Source organism: Choloepus didactylus, chromosome 15 (assembly GCF_015220235.1).
Source record: "Choloepus didactylus isolate mChoDid1 chromosome 15, mChoDid1.pri, whole genome shotgun sequence".
NCBI classification, from domain to species: Eukaryota; Metazoa; Chordata; class Mammalia; order Pilosa; family Megalonychidae; genus Choloepus; species Choloepus didactylus.
Genome location: NC_051321.1, coordinates 65,567,367 through 65,586,922, shown reverse-complemented (window position 1 = coordinate 65,586,922; position 19,556 = coordinate 65,567,367). Strand labels below are relative to the sequence as shown.

General features: G+C 33.9%; 1 protein-coding gene across 6 annotated transcripts in view; it reads right to left on the bottom strand.

The window, feature by feature from the left end:
* Positions 1–10,436: 10,436 nt before the first annotated feature.
* CCAR1 (cell division cycle and apoptosis regulator 1) overlaps positions 10,437–19,556 on the bottom strand; it is a 45,038-nt gene continuing 35,918 nt past the window's right edge. For 3 of the 6 annotated variants that reach the window (XM_037805261.1, XM_037805262.1, XM_037805258.1), the window contains exons 17-24: positions 17,797–18,036; positions 16,906–17,017; positions 13,963–14,045; positions 13,475–13,621; positions 12,518–12,638; positions 12,223–12,408; positions 11,543–11,748; positions 10,437–10,782 (exon numbers count right to left, since the gene is read on the bottom strand). In XM_037805261.1, coding sequence (XP_037661189.1) covers positions 10,723–10,782; positions 11,543–11,748; positions 12,223–12,408; positions 12,518–12,638; positions 13,475–13,621; positions 13,963–14,045; positions 16,906–17,017; positions 17,797–18,036 — 1,155 coding nt within the window. In that variant the 3' untranslated portion in view covers positions 10,437–10,722. Of the gene's footprint in view, positions 10,783–11,542; positions 11,755–12,222; positions 12,409–12,517; positions 12,639–13,474; positions 13,622–13,962; positions 14,046–16,905; positions 17,018–17,796; positions 18,037–19,556 lie in introns of those variants that run through there. The other 3 variants (XM_037805260.1, XM_037805259.1, XM_037805263.1) reach the window with 2 other exon arrangements.

Sequence of the window (19,556 nt, the reverse complement as noted above, 5' to 3'; positions counted from 1 at the left end):
TCCAGCCAAGAATACTTTATCCAGCAAAGCTCTCCTTCAAATTTGAGGGAGAGCTTAAATTTTTCACAGACAAAGAAATGCTGAGAGAATTTGCTAACAAGAGACCTGCCCTACTGGAGATACTAAAGGGAGCCCTACAGACAGAGAAACAAAGACAGGACAGAGAGACTTGGAGAAAGGTTCAGTACTAAAGAGATTCGGTATGGGTACAATAAAGGATATTAATAGACAGAGGGGAAAAATATGGCAAACATAATCCAAAGGATAAGATGGCCGATTCAAGAAATGCCTTCACGGTTTTAACGTTGAATGTAAATGGATTAAACTCCCCAATTAAAAGATATAGATTCGCAGAATGGATCAAAAAAAATGAACCATCAATATGTTGCATACAAGAGACTCATCTTAGACACAGGGACACAAAGAAACTGAAAGTGAAAGGATGGAAAAAAATATTTCATGCAAGCTACAGCCAAAAGAAAGCAGGTGTAGCAATATTAATCTCAGATAAAATAGACTTCAAATGCAGGGATGTTTTGAGAGACAAAGAAGGCCACTACATACTAATAAAAGGGGCAATTCAGCAAGAAGAAATAACAATCGTAAATGTCTATGCACCCAATCAAGGTGCCACAAAATACATGAGAGAAACATTGGCAAAACTAAAGGAAGCAATTGATGTTTCCACAATAATTGTGGGAGACTTCAACACATCACTCTCTCCTATAGATAGATCAACCAGACAGAAGACCAATAAGGAAATTGAAAACCTAAACAATCTGATAAATGAATTAGATTTAACAGACATCTACAGGACATTACATCCCAAATCAACAGGATACACATACTTTTCTAGTGCTCACGGAACTTTCTCCAGAATAGATCATATGCTGGGACATAAAACAAGCCTCAATAAATTTAAAAAGATTGAAATTATTCAAAGCACATTCTCTGACCACAATGGAATACAATTAGAAGTCAATAACCATCAGAGACTTAGAAAATTCACAAATACCTGGAGGTTAAACAACACACTCCTAAACAATCAGTGGGTTAAAGAAGAAATAGCAAGAGAAATTGCTAAATATATACAGACGAATGAAAATGAGAACACAACATACCAAAACCTATGGGATGCAGCAAAAGCAGTGCTAAGGGGGAAATTTATAGCACTAAACGCATATATTAAAAAGGAAGAAAGAGCCAAAATCAAAGAACTAATGGATCAACTGAAGAAGCTAGAAAATGAACAGCAAACCAATCCTAAACCAAGTACAAAAAAAGAAATAACAAGGATTAAAGCAGAAATAAATGACATAGAGAACAAAAAAACAATAGAAAGGATAAATATCACCAAAAGTTGGTTCTTTGAGAAGATCAACAAGATTGACAAGCCCCTAGCTAGACTGACAAAATCAAAAAGAGAGAAGACCCATATAAACAAAATAATGAATGCAAAAGGTGACATAACTGCAGATCCTGAAGAAATTAAAAAAATTATAAGAGGATATTATGAACAACTGTATGGCAACAAACTGGATAATGTAGAAGAAATGGACAATTTTCTGGAAACATATGAACAACCTAGACTGACCAGAGAAGAAATAGAAGACCTCAACCAACCCATCACAAGCAAAGAGATCCAATCAGTCATCAAAAATCTTCCCACAAATAAATGCCCAGGGCCAGATGGCTTCACAGGGGAATTCTACCAAACTTTCCAGAAAGAACTGACACCAATCTTACTCAAACTCTTTCAAAACATTGAAAAAAATGGAACACTACCTAACTCATTTTATGAAGCTAACATCAATCTAATACCAAAACCAGGCAAAGATGCTACAAAAAAGGAAAACTACCGGCCAATCTCCCTAATGAATATAGATGCAAAAATCCTCAACAAAATACTTGCAAATCGAATCCAAAGACACATTAAAAAAATCATACACCATGACCAAGTGGGGTTCATTCCAGGCATGCAAGGATGGTTCAACATAAGAAAAACAATCAATGTATTACAACACATTAAAAACTCGAAAGGGAAAAATCAATTGATCATCTCAATAGATGCTGAAAAAGCATTTGACAAAATCCAACATCCCTTTTTGATAAAAACACTTCAAAAGGTAGGAATTGAAGGAAACTTCCTCAACATGATAAAGAGCATATATGAAAAACCCACAGCCAGCATAGTACTCAATGGTGAGAGACTGAAAGCCTTCCCTCTAAGATCAGGAACAAGACAAGGATGCCCGCTGTCACCACTGTTATTCAACATTGTGCTGGAAGTGCTAGCCAGGGCAATCCGGCAAGACAAAGAAATAAAAGGCATCCAAATTGGAAAAGAAGAAGTAAAACTGTCATTGTTTGCAGATGATATGATCTTATATCTAGAAAACCCTGAGAAATCAACGATACACCTACTAGAGCTAATAAACAAATTTAGCAAAGTAGCGGGATACAAGATTAATGCACATAAGTCAGTAATGTTTCTATATGCTAGAAATGAACAAACTGAAGAGACACTCAAGAAAAAGATACCATTTTCAATAGCAACTAAAAAAATCAAGTACCTAGGAATAAACTTAACCAAAGATGTAAAAGACCTATACAAAGAAAACTACATAACTCTACTAAAAGAAATAGAAGGGGACCTTAAAAGATGGAAAAATATTCCATGTTCATGGATAGGAAGGCTAAATGTCATTAAGATGTCAATTCTACCCAAACTCATCTACAGATTCAATGCAATCCCAATCAAAATTCCAACAACCTACTTTGCAGACTTGGAAAAGCTAGTTATCAAATTTATTTGGAAAGGGAAGATGCCTCGAATTGCTAAAGACACTCTAAAAAAGAAAAACGAAGTGGGAGGATTTACACTCCCTGACTTTGAAGCTTTTTATAAAGCCACAGTTGCCAAAACAGCATGGTACTGGCACAAAGATAGACATATAGATCAATGGAATCGAATTGAGAATTCAGAGATAGACCCTCAGATCTATGGCCGACTGATCTTTGATAAGGCCCCCAAAGTCACCGAACTGAGCCATAATGGTCTTTTCAACAAATGGGGCTGGGAGAGTTGGATATCCATATCCAAAAGAATGAAAGAGGACCCCTACCTCACCCCCTACACAAAAATTAACTCAAAATGGACCAAAGATCTCAATATAAAAGAAAGTACCATAAAACTCCTAGAAGATAATGTAGGAAAACATCTTCAAGACCTTGTATTAGGAGGCCACTTCCTAGACTTTACACCCAAAGCACAAGCAACAAAAGAGAAAATAGATAAATGGGAACTCCTCAAGCTTAGAAGTTTCTGCACCTCAAAGGAATTTCTCAAAAAGGTAAAGAGGCAGCCAACTCAATGGGAAAAAATTTTTGGAAACCATGTATCTGACAAAAGACTGATATCTTGCATATACAAAGAAATCCTACAACTCCATGACAATAGTACAGACAGCCCATTTTATAATTGGGCAAAAGATATGAAAAGACAGTTCTCTGAAGAGGAAATACAAATGGCCAAGAAACACATGAAAAAATGTTCAGCTTCACTAGCTATTAGAGAGATGCAAATTAAGACCACAATGAGATACCATCTAACACCGGTTAGAATGGCTGCCATTAAACAAACAGGAAACTACAAATGCTGGAGGGGATGTGAAGAAATTGGAACTCTTATTCATTGTTGGTGGGACTGTATAATGGTTCAGCCACTCTGGAAGTCAGTCTGGCAGTTCCTTAGAAAACTAGAGATAGAGCTACCATTCGATCCAGCGATTGCACTTCTCGGTATATACCCGGAAGATCGGAAAGCAGTGACACGAACAGATATCTGCACGCCAATGTTCATAGCAGCATTATTCACAATTGCCAAGAGATGGAAACAACCCAAATGTCCTTCAACAGATGAGTGGATAAATAAAATGTGGTATATACACACGATGGAATACTACGCGGCAGTAAGAAGGAACGATCTGGTGAAACATATGACAACATGGATGAACCTTGAAGACATAATGCTGAGCGAAATAAGCCAGGCACAAAAAGAGAAATATTATATGCTACCACTAATGTGAACTTTGAAAAATGTAAAACAAATGGTTTATAATGTAGAATGTAGGGGAACTAGCAGTAGAGAGCAATTAAGGAAGGGGGAACAATAATTCAAGAAGAACAGATAAGCTATTTAACGTTCTGGGGATGCCCAGAAATGACTATGGTCTGTTAATTTCTGATGGATGTAGTAGGAACAAGTTCACTGAAATGTTGCTATAGTATGTAACTTTCTTGGGGTAAAGTAGGAACATGTTGGAAGTTAAGCAGTTATCTTAGGTTAGTTGTCTTTTTCTTACTCCCTTGCTATGGTCTCTTTGAAATGTTCTTGTATTGTATGTTTGTTTTCTTTTTAACTTTTTTTTCATACAGTTGATTTGAAAAAAGAAGGGAAAGTTAAAAAAAAAAAAAAAAAAAAGAAAAAAGACAAACAAGGAAAAAAAAAAAAAAAAAAGATGTAGTGCCCCCTTGAGGAGCCTGTGGAGAATGCAGGGGTATTCGCCTACCCCACCTCCATGGTTGCTAACATGACCACAGACATAGGGGACTGGTGGTTTGATGGGTTGAGCCCTCTACCATAAGTTTTACCCTTGGGAAGACGGTTGCTGCAAAGGAGAGGCTAGGCCTCCCTGTATTTGTGCCTAAGAGTCTCCTCCTGAATGCCTCTTTGTTGCTCAGATGTGGCCCTCTCTCTCTGGCTAAGCCAACTTGAAAGGTGAAATCACTGTCCTCCCCCCTACGTGGGATCAGACACCCAGGGAAGTGAATCTCCCTGGCAACGTGGAATATGACTCCCGGGGAGGAATGTAGACCCGGCATCGTGGGATGGAGAACATCTTCTTGACCAAAAGGGGGATGTGAAAGGAAATGAAATAAGCTTCAGTGGCAGAGAGATTCCAAAACGAGCCGAGAGATCACTCTGGTGGGCACTCTTACGCACACTTTAGACAACCTTTTTTAGGTTCTAAAGAATTGGGGTAGCTGGTGGTGGATACCTGAAACTATTAAACTACAACCCAGAACCCATGAATCTCAAAGACAGTTGTATAAAAATGTAGCTTATGAGGGGTGACAGTGGGATTGGGAATGCCATAAGGACCAAACTCCACTTTGTCTAGTTTATGGATCGATGTGTAGAAAAGTAGGGGAAGCAAACAAACAGACAAAGGTACCTAGTGTTCTTTTTTACTTCAATTGCTTTTTTTCACTCTAATTATTATTCTTGTTATTTTTGTGTGTGTGCTAATGAAGGTGTCAGGGATTGATTTAGGTGATGAATGTACAACTATGTAATGGTACTGTAAACAATCGAAAGTACAATTTGTTTTGTATGACTGCGTGGTATGTGAATATATCTCAATAAAATGATGATAAAAAAAAAAAAAAAAAAAAGAATCAAGGATACTGGATTGCAGTCCAACGTTTCAAGTATTTCCTTCTAGCTATTCCAATACACTAAAAACTAAAGATGGGTATCTACATAATGCTTAATAATAATCTCCACAATGTCCTCTTGACTCCATTTGAAATCTCTCAGCCACTGAAACTTAATTTTGTTTCATTTCTGTCAGAGTAACCTTAAAGTCTTTCTAAAATAAAATCTATGACTCCATTGTCATAGTATTTTTTGATAGAACTCAGGGCAGTATTTAGAGATCTCAACCGCAAAGATAATTCAGGCTCTGGGTAGTAATGAACTGTCTCTCAAAGGTCAGTAATTACCTGGATCAGACAGAACTTACGAAGGTTTGCCTGGACTCCTGCCAAGCACAGATGTAGTTCCTTTCCTGCTAGAATTGTCAACAATTCTATTTAAGTTTCTAAAGAGAACATCTTGTCTATTTGCTATGTACTAGAAGCATTATCTGTTTTTATTAGGTGCTGTAATTCTTTGTGGGCATGGAAATCCATGGGTAGATTTACTAATACATTTACTATAAATTTCATCCATATTCTAATAAGCAAATTCCTTTAGCAGGCAATTAGAGAAGTTTCCAAAACCCACCTCATTATCAGGCTTCACATATACTTTTTGTGTTCCCCTTAATATAGAGATCATGTTTTCCAAGGAATTACCAATAATGACTGAATGTATAAAAATTACTGTCATCCAAAATTAGATTAATACCAAAATCATGTCTGCAATGCAAAAGAAATTATTATATGATCTTGCTTATATGACATACCTAGAATAAGGAAATTCAGAGACAGATAGTAGATTAGAGGTTACCAAGGGCTGGGTGGTGAGGGGAATGGGGAGTTATTGCTTAATGGGTCATTTCCATTTGAGGTGACGACAAAGCTTTGGTAGTGGGATGTTGGTGATGCTAGCACAACATTGTGAATGTTAAGTAACATCACTGAATTGTACACTTGAAAGTAGCTAACATGGGAGATTTTCAGTTGTGTATGTTACCACAATAAAAAGTTAAAAAAAAAGTCTGAGATTTTTCAAGTCTGTTAGTGACAGGAGTGTCAATGAGTGGTTCTGACTCTATGCTTAACTATTCTCCCTTGATCATTTCTCCATATTCTTGTTTCCAGAACGTACTCCAAATATTCCAAAAGAATACATCACCCATAACATTAATTCTTTGTATTGTCCTAAAATTATTTAATGGCTCTGCCCTCCTGAATTTTTTCAGAAGGATAAGGCTTAGTTTTCTTTCTCCAAAATACAACTTTATATATTCTGGTACTAGATTCTGAAATTAAATTTTTATCATTAATAGGACACTGGGATTTTGATGGTTAAACATCAATCTCACTGACAGAAACAGAAAACAGGAAGTTCTCCTCTATAAGACCTACTAATAACAAAAAAAATTCCTGTCCCATTTCAGGGGATAAGTCCTGCATTTCGTAAGATTGAGTCCCCTTTTCTTCCTTCAAGCTACAGGACTTTCTGATAAAGGTTTTAGGATCGGTAGGGTCAAAGGTGAGAGCACTTCAGATCTTCTTAAATGAGCACACATACATACAACTTGAAAAAAAGAATTCCATACTTCTGAACAAACAGATTCAGATAAGGCAATGTTTATCTTTAAATCTAAGCAAGATAATATGTAATGGTTAGGAATAAGTTAGACCAGGCACATATTAAAAAGTATGTGTTGAATATTACTGAAATTTTTTTTGAGAAGAAACAGAATTAAAAGTGACATATGTAAAGTACACTCATTGTAATTTTCTCAAAATTAAAAAAAGTATTTTGTTGTTACTTTTTTGAAAAGAGTATTTTCTAGTCTTTAGGCTTAATTCATAAAGAAAAACTAAATTCTTGCCTTCAATTGTCCTACAATGATTGAACCAAGCAACAGAAAGGCAAAAACTGGCACTCAGGACATAAAAAGGGTGGGATAACAAAATCAAATGTTAAACTTATCCTAGACCTAGTTTGTTAGCTGATTAAATTTTTTGGCCTGATCAGTGTCAGATGACAGAATAAAATAACTATCTGCAATTCTACATCTGAACAAATATCCTAAATAGTTTAGAAAGGCAAAAAAAGATTTACTTTCCCACACTTCCTCTAAAATCAATTTCTCTATATGTAACTTGATTTTTTTTCCTAGCTTAGTCATTTCACTAATTCCAATGAAACTTCTAAGAAATTTATCTCTAAGAAACAAAACAAAATGTTTTAGACATTTTCTTCATCCTCCCAATTTTATGTTGATTTAGATTTATCTGGAAAAAATAAGCCTGCGAGATATGAATGTCAGTATTAGCACATACAGCAACTTTAAAAAAGCTGAAGAGAGTCCAGACTTCAATTAGACATGAATGAAGCAGGTCTGATTAGGACGAGGGCCAACTGGGCAAAGGGCCAAAGATGATACTGTGTTTTAAAACTTCAACTTCCATGTGAGACCAAGGGAAGAGATGCAGGATCCAAATTTTCTAAACAAATTTAACTTGTACAGTTTGTTCAAACACCATAATTACATGGAACTTTGAATAGGAAGTGAGATCTGGTAGGTTTGTACAGATTAGTGTGAAATAGCAACACATCCTAAAATAATTTGGGCAGAGAATAAAAATATATATGCAGGGCCCCCCTGAGGAACTGTGGGAAAAGGCGGAAGAGTTGGACTTCCTCACCTGGATTGTTGTTGATGCTGTCACCAACACTGAGGACTGACAGTCTGGTATGACGAACCCTCTGTCTCGGGGCTTGCCCTTATAAAGCTCATTACTGCAAAGGAGAGGCTAAACCTGCTTATAAATTGTGCCTAAGAGTCTGCCCCTGAGTACCTCTTTGTTGCACAGATGTGGCTCTCTCTATCTAGCTAAGCCAACTTGGCAGGTGAACTCACTGCCCTCCCCCACGTGCGACCTGACTCCCAGGGGTGTAAATCTCCCTGGCAATGCGAGTATATGACTCCTGGGGATGAATCTGGACCCAGCATCATGGGATTGAGAACATCTTCTTGACAAAAAGGGGGATGTGAAATGAAACAAAGCTTCACTGGCTGGGAGATTTCAAATGGAGTCGAGAGGTCACTCTGGTGGACATTCTTATGCACTATATAGATAACCCTTTTTAGGTTTTAATGTACCAAAATAACTAGAAGTAAATATCTGAAACTATCAAATTTCAATCCAGGAGTCTTGACTCTTGAGACGATTGTGTAACAATGTAGCTTACAAGGGGTGACAACATGATTGTGAAAACCTTAAGGGATCCACACTCCCTTTATCCTCCAGTGTATGGACGGATAAGTAGAAAAATGGGGACAAAAACTAAATGAAAAATAGGGTGGGATGGGGGGGTGGTGATTTGGGTGTTCTTTTTTACTTTTAATTTTTATTTTTTCTGGTAAAAGGAAAATGTTCAAAAACAGACTGGGGTGATGAATGCACAACTACAAGATGGTACTGTGAACAGCTGATTGTACACCATGGATGACTGTATGGTATGTGAATTTATCTCAATAACTGAATTTAAAATAAAGAAAAAAGCCTGCCATGTGGCCTTTATAATCATATTTCTCATTTAAAAATATACTCTACAAAGAACCATCTGATTACTGTCTTTAATTAAAGTTTATCTTCAAGATTTCCCTTGAGAAAAACATTTTCCAACTGCCCTGTTTCATCTCACCTTAAAGATGAAGATTTATTCACTAACTGTAATTACGGATTAATCAGTAATCTGATTTTGGAGAGGAGCAACAAACCATAAGACCAGAAATAGCAATTTAAGACAAAAATTGGAAACAATTTCAGGAATTTCAATCCTTTTGTTAGTAAGGGCCAAGTGACATGTACTTAGGCTAAGTCATGTGGGACAAGGCACTTACATTCTCATATTCACCCATCAGAATTCCTAGCCATTATTCTAGCAAAACAAAATGAAGTAAAACAAAATGAAATAAAATAAACACACAGCATCTATTTTTTAAGACAGTGAAACATTCCAATAAGGATTATTTAAACAAACACACACAAAAAACAACTAATCATGTGCCTGAAGAAGCAAGTCACCTTTTCACTAGTATACACAGAAAAATAACATGTCATTTAAGCTTATGTTTGTTTAGCACAGTTTCTCAACCTTGGCACTATGGACACTTTGGGCAAGATAATTAATTGTTGTGGAGGGCTGTCCTGTGTGATGCAGGGTATTCAGCAGATTCCTGACCCGTAACAGCTAGAAGCCAGTAGCATCCACCCAGTTGTGGCAATCAAAAATATCTTCAGATTATTGCCAAATGTCCCCTGAGGGGACAAGTTCTGCTCCAATTCAGAACCACTACTTTAGAGTATATCACATTTCCTATCTTTTCAATGAAGAGTCAATCAACACTGAAGCATCCACTAAAATCCTGAAAGAACTATCCAGACTAATTTTAAAAAGTTACTAAAGAAGGCTTAATTTAAGACTTTATACTGACATCTACTGACCTATTAGTAAACTGCACATTTGCTATAAATTCCATTTTTTTAAAAAATCCTCAAAATTAAAAGTAATATAGGTGTTATTCTGGGAAAGCGAACAATTAATTGAATGCAGTGGCATTAACATCAGGACTACTGATTTTATGTAAAGTCGGATATATACAATAATGATGGTAGTTGTCTATTGTTTTCTTAGTTTAAGTAATATCTACTATCTTTCAGATGATTTGACTTATGAATAAACGTTTTTAGAGACTGATAGAGAGGAATTTTTGATGACAAGTAAAAAAATTTTCTGGTTCAAAAAACTTGCAAAAATTAAGCAAAGTACTATTTTATCATTTATATTACATTTGTAAAAGGGAGATTAAAAAATTAAAGACCTAATAATAACAATTCTGTAAATAAAATTAAATTTTTCTAGACATTTTAATAAAAGACATTTGGTAATTAAATACTACTGTCAGTTAAATTGATGAACTTTATTGGGGTTAAAACTATAACAAAGTTCATCCTAAAACATTTTGCAATGCAAAATTATTTCACTCAAAGAGTGTTTAATAATTTGAATGCTAGGAATTACAAGCAATTTCCCAAAGCAGAATTCTCACATTCATAAAACTTTGTACAACTTTTGAACTAGAAGATATTTATACTACTAAAATCAAACATGCATCACTTCCAAACATTCTTGTATCATGATTTTATATATTACATTATTTAACACCATCCCTCATCACTACATGTATTTAATTATACACTTGCACCATTCTCTTTGGATTTCTGATCTTTGTCTTCCTTTTTCACATTATCCTACAAAAGACAAGGAAAAAGTACATTTTATTAGATTCTTTTAAATGTAACTTTAAAAATAATAAACAAAGATCAGTAAACAGATATATTCCAGATAACCAATTTATTATTATATATGGAAAACTATCCCTGGGGTCAACTATGAAAGAAGTCTTTCTCTCAATTCTATGCAGCCTGGCTTCTTGTATTTTAAAAACTCATTTGAATCCTCAGTTTAGAGGTTCTTAGAAATAACAGTGGTATATTCTTTGCCCTGCAGGTTCCTTTCTCTTCTTGTCTTAATGAGACTGGGATGTATAAGATCCCTCAATCATTTAAGTTAGCTTATAAATGGCACTGAGTCACTAGATTTTTTCCAGTGACAAGGAAAGGTAATAAATGAATTTGACAGCTTAGAACCCAAAGAAATTCCCTGCAAAAACTGAGACCAATAATAAATGGATTTTTAAAAGAAGTAAAAGAAGTAAACAGTTTTATCCTTTTGAAGGTCAAACTTACTGTCTGATTCTGATAAAAATATAAGTACAATGTGCTTTTAGAAGTCTGTATATACGAGCCATGTTAAAATCCCAACTAAGTTCTAGGGAAATACAATCTTTTGGGAATCACTAACCTCATGAAAGACAGAATGTTACCGTTATTTGCTCCTTTTAGAAAAACTACTAAGAACTTAATAACATTAAAATATACTAAAACTGCCACAAATACATAAACAGATTGAAACAAACTAAGGAAATGCTGAAATTACAAAATTCCTAACCTTCTTGAGAACACTGTGGATTTCATCCATTACTGTGGATAAATTTCTGATTGTCTTATTCAGCTGGTTTTCAAATTGCAAATTCACGGTTTCTGAAATCGTTAAGTTTTCTTGTAACTGACTAAGGTCCTTTTTAACTTCTCTGAGTTCACCAGAGAGGCTTTTGTTGGAATTCTCCAAATTTAATATGGTTTTCTCATCTTCATCTGTTTACAAAATCCAAAGTTCACAATTATTTTTCCCCTAAAATTTCCAATTTAAGGCTACAAATATTTAAGCTAATACAACTCCTTAAAATGGCCATAGATGTCAATTTCTTTAGTTAAAAAAACACTGCAACCCTCATTTCATTTAATTAAGTGTCAACAAAGCATTATTCCCAAATTTAAGTTCCATTTTTAGATGACCGCATAGACTAAATGTGGAACTAGAAGAGGACTGAGAAGGATGCAACAGAACCAACCATACAGGAACCTGAGAATGTACATGAAAACTAAGACTAATTCTTATAAAGCTAAGCAATTTTATAACCTGAAACAGAAATGGTCAAAAAGTAAAGTGACACATGTGACTAGACTAAAACCCAAGACATATATATGTGTGTATGTGTGTGTGTGTGTGTGTGTGTGTGTATATTCCAATACTGTTAAAATACTGATACATCCAATGCTGCTCCATACCTGTTTTTTCTTCTAGTAACTGCAGCTTCTGTTCTACTTCAGCTCTTACTTTTTCACTCTTTTCCAATTTTTGCAAGAGGCTTCCTACATCTACCATTGCACCATTGTATACAATGAGGCCAACATTTTCTTCCACATCCTTTGATTCCTGTTTTACTGTTGGTGTTGGAAGTAACAACCTGTTTCCTATAAAAAATGTAAAAGACATCATATTTTAGTAAGCTATTTTTTCTCTTTTAAGTATTAAATTATTCATTCATAAAAATGCAGTCTTTTCAAATTAATATGCTCAAACCTAGCATATCTTCCTGCAGTGCTTCAGACTCTTCATGGTTTTCTTCATCTTTTGAGGTATCTGTTAATTTCCGGTAAAAGCAAGATTCACGGAGCACTACTTTATTAAGAAGCTTCTTTACCTATTAAACAAGCAAGTATACAAATTGAAAAGATGAAAATAATTAAAAAAATTTTTTTCCTAAAACTACGTTCTCATTTGTCTATATTGACATATGACGAACATCCATGACAACTGTTTTCAAACTATGTTCCATAATATTCTGGGTTTCCTGGCAGTGCCTTAAGAGGCCTAAAAAGAAAGGGCAAAGCAGGAGCCTCAGGTATCCACTCCCATTTAACTAGAGCAGCTGTGCTTTTACACTTCTACACATAAATCTAAAATCCAAGGTATTGCTTTCATTGTTAAAAAGAAAAAAGTGTAACACTGAAAGAAATACTCACATATCCATTAAAATATATGTACAAGGATGTTTATTAGAGCATAGTTTAATAATTCCAAAACATGGAAACCATCCAGTAATAGGGAGTTAGTCAAGTCATTTATGGAACATTTATACTAAGGAACAGTATGTGGCCATAAAAAGAATGGAGTGGGCCTCTACTGTCATGGTACAATGTCCACAATATATTGTTGAATGAAAAAACTTGCCAACTGATATGTATAGAATGATTTTATGTTGATTAAAAAAAAGGGACTAACATATATACATCTGTGTTGCTTAGAAAAAGATCTAGAAGATTATACAATGCTTAGGTCTGAAGAGTAGAACTGGAGGAAGAGAGAGGGGACTTTTAACATTTTCACTTTATACATTTCATAATTGCTTGACTGCTTTATAATAGGTTATATTGCTTGTAAACTTAAAAAAAAAACAAAACATTAATTTATTTGACTACCTTTTCAAAAATTACTAAAAATATGCTTCTCACTTCAAATATGCATAAGATAGATTACCTGAGCCCGAGAAAGATGAAGTCCAAGAGTATAAAGTATTTCTTCCAAATCCTTTTCAAGCAGGTAACCACAATGGCTTTGATCAAAATAAACAAACGCCATCAACAGATCCCTGTTAATTGTGATCATCTGAGTCTTCTCTTTTTCCTAAGAAAATGCAGTAGAAAAATAAAGTGTAAAAATTTTTACTTCTGAAAAATGAGAAACTGAGAATGTGGCCATGTAGCAGCAATAATCTGAAAAGACCCTGATCTCATTTTTGCCAAACTGAATTGACTTGGTGTATGTGTATGGGATAAAGGAATCAGACATACTGCTTATACGACATAGCTATAAATACCGAAAAACTAACTGAATTTTGCTCTTGGCAACATTTAGACAAATAATGACTAAAAACTTGTATGATTGTGTTATGTCTAATAATAAGTTTGGATTACGTGAGACATGGCAACCATCACATTATAGAGAATGCAGTAACCAATAAATACCTTATCTTTAGAGGGCCTTTCCTTGCAGTATCTGTTGATATCTCTTTTGTCATCTCGTTTGTTCGTTTCTTCCTCATCCCGATCTGTAAAATAAGTATAACAGCACACACACACAAAATCGTTAATACAGATATTTTCAACTACCGTGGAGAATCAAACTACTTTTGAAAACAGTTTTCAAAGATGAAACAGCAAATAAATATATGAATAACAATAAACTAAATTGTAGGAATTTTTTGGATGTTGTAAGAAACTCCGTTTCAAAGTATAAAAAGAAAGTTAAGTGACTAGAGAGGAAAATAAAACAAATAAAATCAACTTTACTGAATCAATTAAAAGAACTTAATTCCATAAATATTTGGGGAACATATTCTCATAAGTAAAAAAAGGTCTCAATATTTGTCTAGTCTTCTGATTACTAGTAAGATTTAACACTGTGTTTTCTTTTTTTTAAACTACCAATTCCACTTTACCATTGCAAGAGTAGTCTCTAGAAAACTTCAAAGAATAGATGAACAATGAAGTTTGAAAAAAACACCACAGAACCATGATTACATAAGCAAGGAACAATTGGAATAACCAAGAAATTTTAAAATGATTTTACCACTGTATTTGGCTTTTCAAGTTTATGACATTCATTAAAATGTATCTATTTAGAGCCTATTTAGATATCCAGACTATTCTAAGAACTTGCAATGTATGTCAGCAAAGAAAACCAAGATCCTCTTTTTCTTATATAAGAGTTTATATTCAAATGGGGGAAGACAGAAAATAAACAAAATAAGTGAACTGTATAATAGTTTACAGTATTAACCATAACAGTATAGTTTCTATAAGTTCAATAGGAAAGAAAGAAAAAGTAGAGCAGGGTAAGGACGGATCAGAAATATGTGTTAGGCTGGGGGTATTGCAAGTTTATATAGGTTGGGGTGCACTGAGTGGGACTCACTGAGAAAATAATACTTGAACAGAAACAAGTATCAGAGAGTCAGGAAGGTGAACCTCTGGGAAAGAGCCTGCAGGCAGAAGGAACTGTCAATGCAAATGTCTTAACATAGGAGCATATCTGATGTGTTTTAAGGTGGCCAGGGTGGCTGAGGTGCAATGAGTAAGGGGGAAGGGTAGTAGGAAATGAAATGAGAAATGTGATGTGGTAGGGTCTTTAGGTTATTGTAAATACATTGGCTTATTGTAGGTGAAACGGGGAGCCACTGGAAGAATTTAAACACATGAATGAAATGACTTAAATATTACAAAGATTATTCTGCCAACTATATTGACAACAGACTTTAGGGGAAAGGGAAACCAGTTAGGAAACCTAAAAAATCTAGGCAGGAGACAGTTTGTCTTGGATTAGGGTGAGATCAGTAGAGCTGATGAGAAGTGTGGTCTGATCCTAGTTATAATGTGAAGACAGAGCCAATACCACTTCTGATAAACTGGAAGTGGGGTGTGGGGAAAAAAAACAATAGAACAATGAAGGTGCATCAAATGAGTTCCCCTGAGGGTGAAGGGGATTTTTTTTGTTTTGGTATTGGTGAAGGGGGATATCAGGAATTCACTTTTAGACATGTTAATTTTGAAATGTATGTTTGATAATTAACTGGAGACGTCAAAAAGGAAAGTGGATGTGGGAAAACGGGAGAGAGGTCTGACTTGAAATACAAATGAGAATTTTCAGTATACAGATAGTATTTAAAGCCAGAAGAATGGATGAGAACATTAAGAAAATGAAAGAAAAAAGGAGTAGAGAAGACAAGCAAGCCTGAGAGAGGAAGGACATTCTGACATAGATAAAATAATGGGAATACAGTTTTGGACTTTAAAGTGATAATAAAAAAAAACTGAGAGGATGGGAGAGGGAAAATGGGGCAGTAAAAAGGGCTAATTTTCATTAAGAAAAGCAGGTAACAAATGAATGAAGGAATATTGGTATATGCATATTATTTAATTGCTATTGAGGTATTTGGGCAATTAAAACTAAACAGATGGTATTAATAGATGGTATTATGACATCATTATTAATTCTCAGGTAAGATTACTGAATTGTGGTTGACTTCGAGTATGCCCTTATTCTCATGCAAGCTGAAGAAATTCATTCTCTCAAATGGAAAAGAAACACACACACACACAAAGAAATAAAACAAATAAGGCAAAATATTGACAATTATTGAATCAACATTGTTAGATGTAAGGGTGTCCACTGCCTGAATCTTTCAAATTTTCTGTATGTTTGAATATTTTCATTAAAGACAAGAAAAATAAAATGTTATGGTAGCGAGAAGAGAAAGTAGAGACAAACCAAAAATAATGAAAGTAATATTCCTCAGAAATGAACAATTTTAAAAATCTCTTGTGGTTTTATCAATCTGGGAAAAATTAAAAAAGAAAAAGCCACAAATCTACACAGAGACTGACAGGTTCTTTCAGACTGACATCTGCTATAACTGCTGGTCAGGATATGTATTGGAAAATATTTTGAATAGCATTCCTATTAGTAAAGGTCTCATTTTAAACTTGGGTGATAGGGTGTTTATTATTATAAGTCTAAACCTTACAAATATGTTATATGTGCTCTTTACAGGCCTCATAATAAAAAAACAGAAGTCTAAATTAAATTTCAAATTAAATTGTTCTTCAAAACACTCAGACTAGTATACCTTTTATGACACAGTTTAATCAGTATGTTCAGGGGAATTTTCTTCCTCAAGGTGGATAAGAATTACACATAGGGCACATAAGTCAATTAATAAATGCCTTAAAACAATCTTCTCACATGAAAATTAATAAAACCATAATTATTTTAAAAAACCAGATTTTCAGTAGGAGAAAATTTTAGTTTCTCAATAATAAAATATACGAAAATTACAGGTTGCTGTCACCAAACAAAAAAAATGTATTTTTTAATCCTAAAAAGAAATAAGTAAATTTGAATGATCATACCATCTTCTTCATCCTCAGCTTCTTCTGCTTCCATTGGATCATATTCATCTTGATTATTATCTTCTTCAGTTTCATCATCATCTTTAGAATCCTCTTTTCTTTTATCTTCTTTCTGAAATTTAAAATACCTTACACAACCAGTTTCATTCCTCTAACCCCATAATGTCGGCTCCCCTTTTCAGCATGAAGAAGTCAGAATGGTCATTGCCCAGATACCCCAGAAAACTGAGATTTTAACAAATGATTTTGACTACTGAATCATTATATAGATAATTCTTTTTAGTTTTTAATGCATTATAAATGGCCAAAAAAATAAAAAAAAAATAAAAATAAATAAATAAATGGCCAGAAGGAAATACCTGAAATTGCTGAACTGTAACCCAGTAGCCTTGATCTTTGATAATGATTATATAATTATATAGCTTTTCTCTTATGACCGTGTGACTACAGAAACCTTGTGACTTGCATTAAAAAAATAATAATAATAAAGTAAACCTTGTGACTGACGCCTCCCCTTTATCCAGTGTATGGTTTGATGAGTAGTAAAATAAAGACATGTATAAGAAAAAAATATAAAATTCTTACAAAAGCCATCTCACCAATCATTAAATGACTAAACCTGGAAAGCATTTTAAATTCATTAAATATACTTGAAAGTTTCAAATTTTCAATTTCTTATAATAGTAATATACTCTACAAATAAACTCCCAGAAAACTAGTAGATGTTTATGCTGACTTAATCCAAAGATTCAAAATTCAAATAACATTATAATTTTTCAGTTTGACCTTTAAATTTTACTACTACGTTAGAATTCACTATTGCTTGTTACAATACAGATTTTAACTGAAAACTTCTAAACCAAATTGCTGGTAATGAAAATAATTACAGACCTTCCTTTCATCTCTATCTTCTTTTTTATCTTTATCATCGCCTGATTTCCTCCGTTTTGGTTTTGGCTCATCGGTTTCATCATCTCTTTCTTCTTTTTTATCTTTTTTCTCATCTTTTTTGCTTTTCTTATCTTTTTCCTTTTTGTCCTCTTTCTCAGGAAGAGACACTAATGATTTGTAAATTCTGACACCAAAATCTCTTTGAAGCATTTCATTGAAAAGTTCTGCAAACAATGAAACCTACACAAAGATACCAACATCAACAAAGCAAACTTTAATAGAATATAGAATAAATGCAAGAGTCAGTAATTTATCAAATAAAAGCCTGTCACATCTAACAATTATGCACAATTACAATACAATTATAATAATTTATGTCAATTATGTTGAGGGGCTTCAAATTCTCAAAAGAACCTTCTGAAGATATAAATATGTTCAGTATAGTTTTAGTCAAATATTATAAAAATCATTAATCCTACTGTAGAAAATTTGAAAATTAGGAGAAAAAAAGGATTTCTACTATCCTAAGACAATTACTAATCTGCACGATTTATTTATTCAACAAATTTTTAACAAATGCCTAATATCTACCAAAGGTAGGATCTGTTCTAGGCGCTAGAAATACAGCAGTGAGCAAAGCAGAGAAAAATCCCTGCTCTTGTAGAGCTAATAATCTAGAGGGGAGAAGTAGGAAATAACCAAATAAATATCAAAGGATAAGAAACACAAGCAGACAGAGTATAGATAGAAAAAGAAAGAGAGCCACAGGCCTCTTTGATCATGTGATATTTGAAAATGCGGCAAAGGAAACAATTCAAATCCCTGAATAGGGAGCTCCACAGGAAATGGGTCTCAGTGTCCTCATGAATCTAAAATGATATGTGAAATTTTCTATATACATGCATGCATGTATGTATATATATATTACTAAGGCTAGGATCCATTGCTTTCAACAGATTCTTAAAAGGGTCTATAACTTAAAAACGGTTGACTTCAGTTCTAAAATATGCAATCTTTGGCAATCTGTTTCGTATTTGGTAAGACACTTTCTAAAAATTAGATTAATCATTACATGATTTTCCCGATCATAAATGATAACAGGATTAAAATTATAACTCATTTTATAATCATTTCTCCAAGTTTATCCCATTTATACATTTAAAGTAGAAATAAATCCATTATCAGTAAAATGACCTGTAAGATTTTGAAAATTCCATTCTCTTAACCATTAATATAATCTAAATAAATATCCTCTTTTGTGTAAGTGAATGGAAAGAGGCATATCATTTCCCTAGAGTTTTCTATTTTCCATTCTTAGAAACAGAAAGCAGTAATTATAACATATTAGATGGAAAGAAGTATGGAATGGTAACTACAAAAGCTGAATTAATTCTATACACCCTTTTCACCTACAAGCACTAAAAAACAGAGTTCATCTAGCTTTAATATTAAATTAACCAAAGATACTAAATTAATTTTATGATAGTATATGGTTTTTTTAGTTACCAAATGATTTCTTATAAATTCATATACCAAAATAAGTTCTGCATTCTAATGTTAAATTAAAATGAAACTAATCAAGGGGATATGTTATATGAGGAAAAAAGAAAAGGTCCTTACGTTAGTGAAAGGACTGTTTCTCAATTCTGTCTCTTTCCACCAGAGAAGCATTAAGTTGAGATCCTCTTAACAGCATCAGTTAGACACACACTATATCTCTAATAAGCAGTAAATAGCACCAAAGACTATTTTTTTCATTT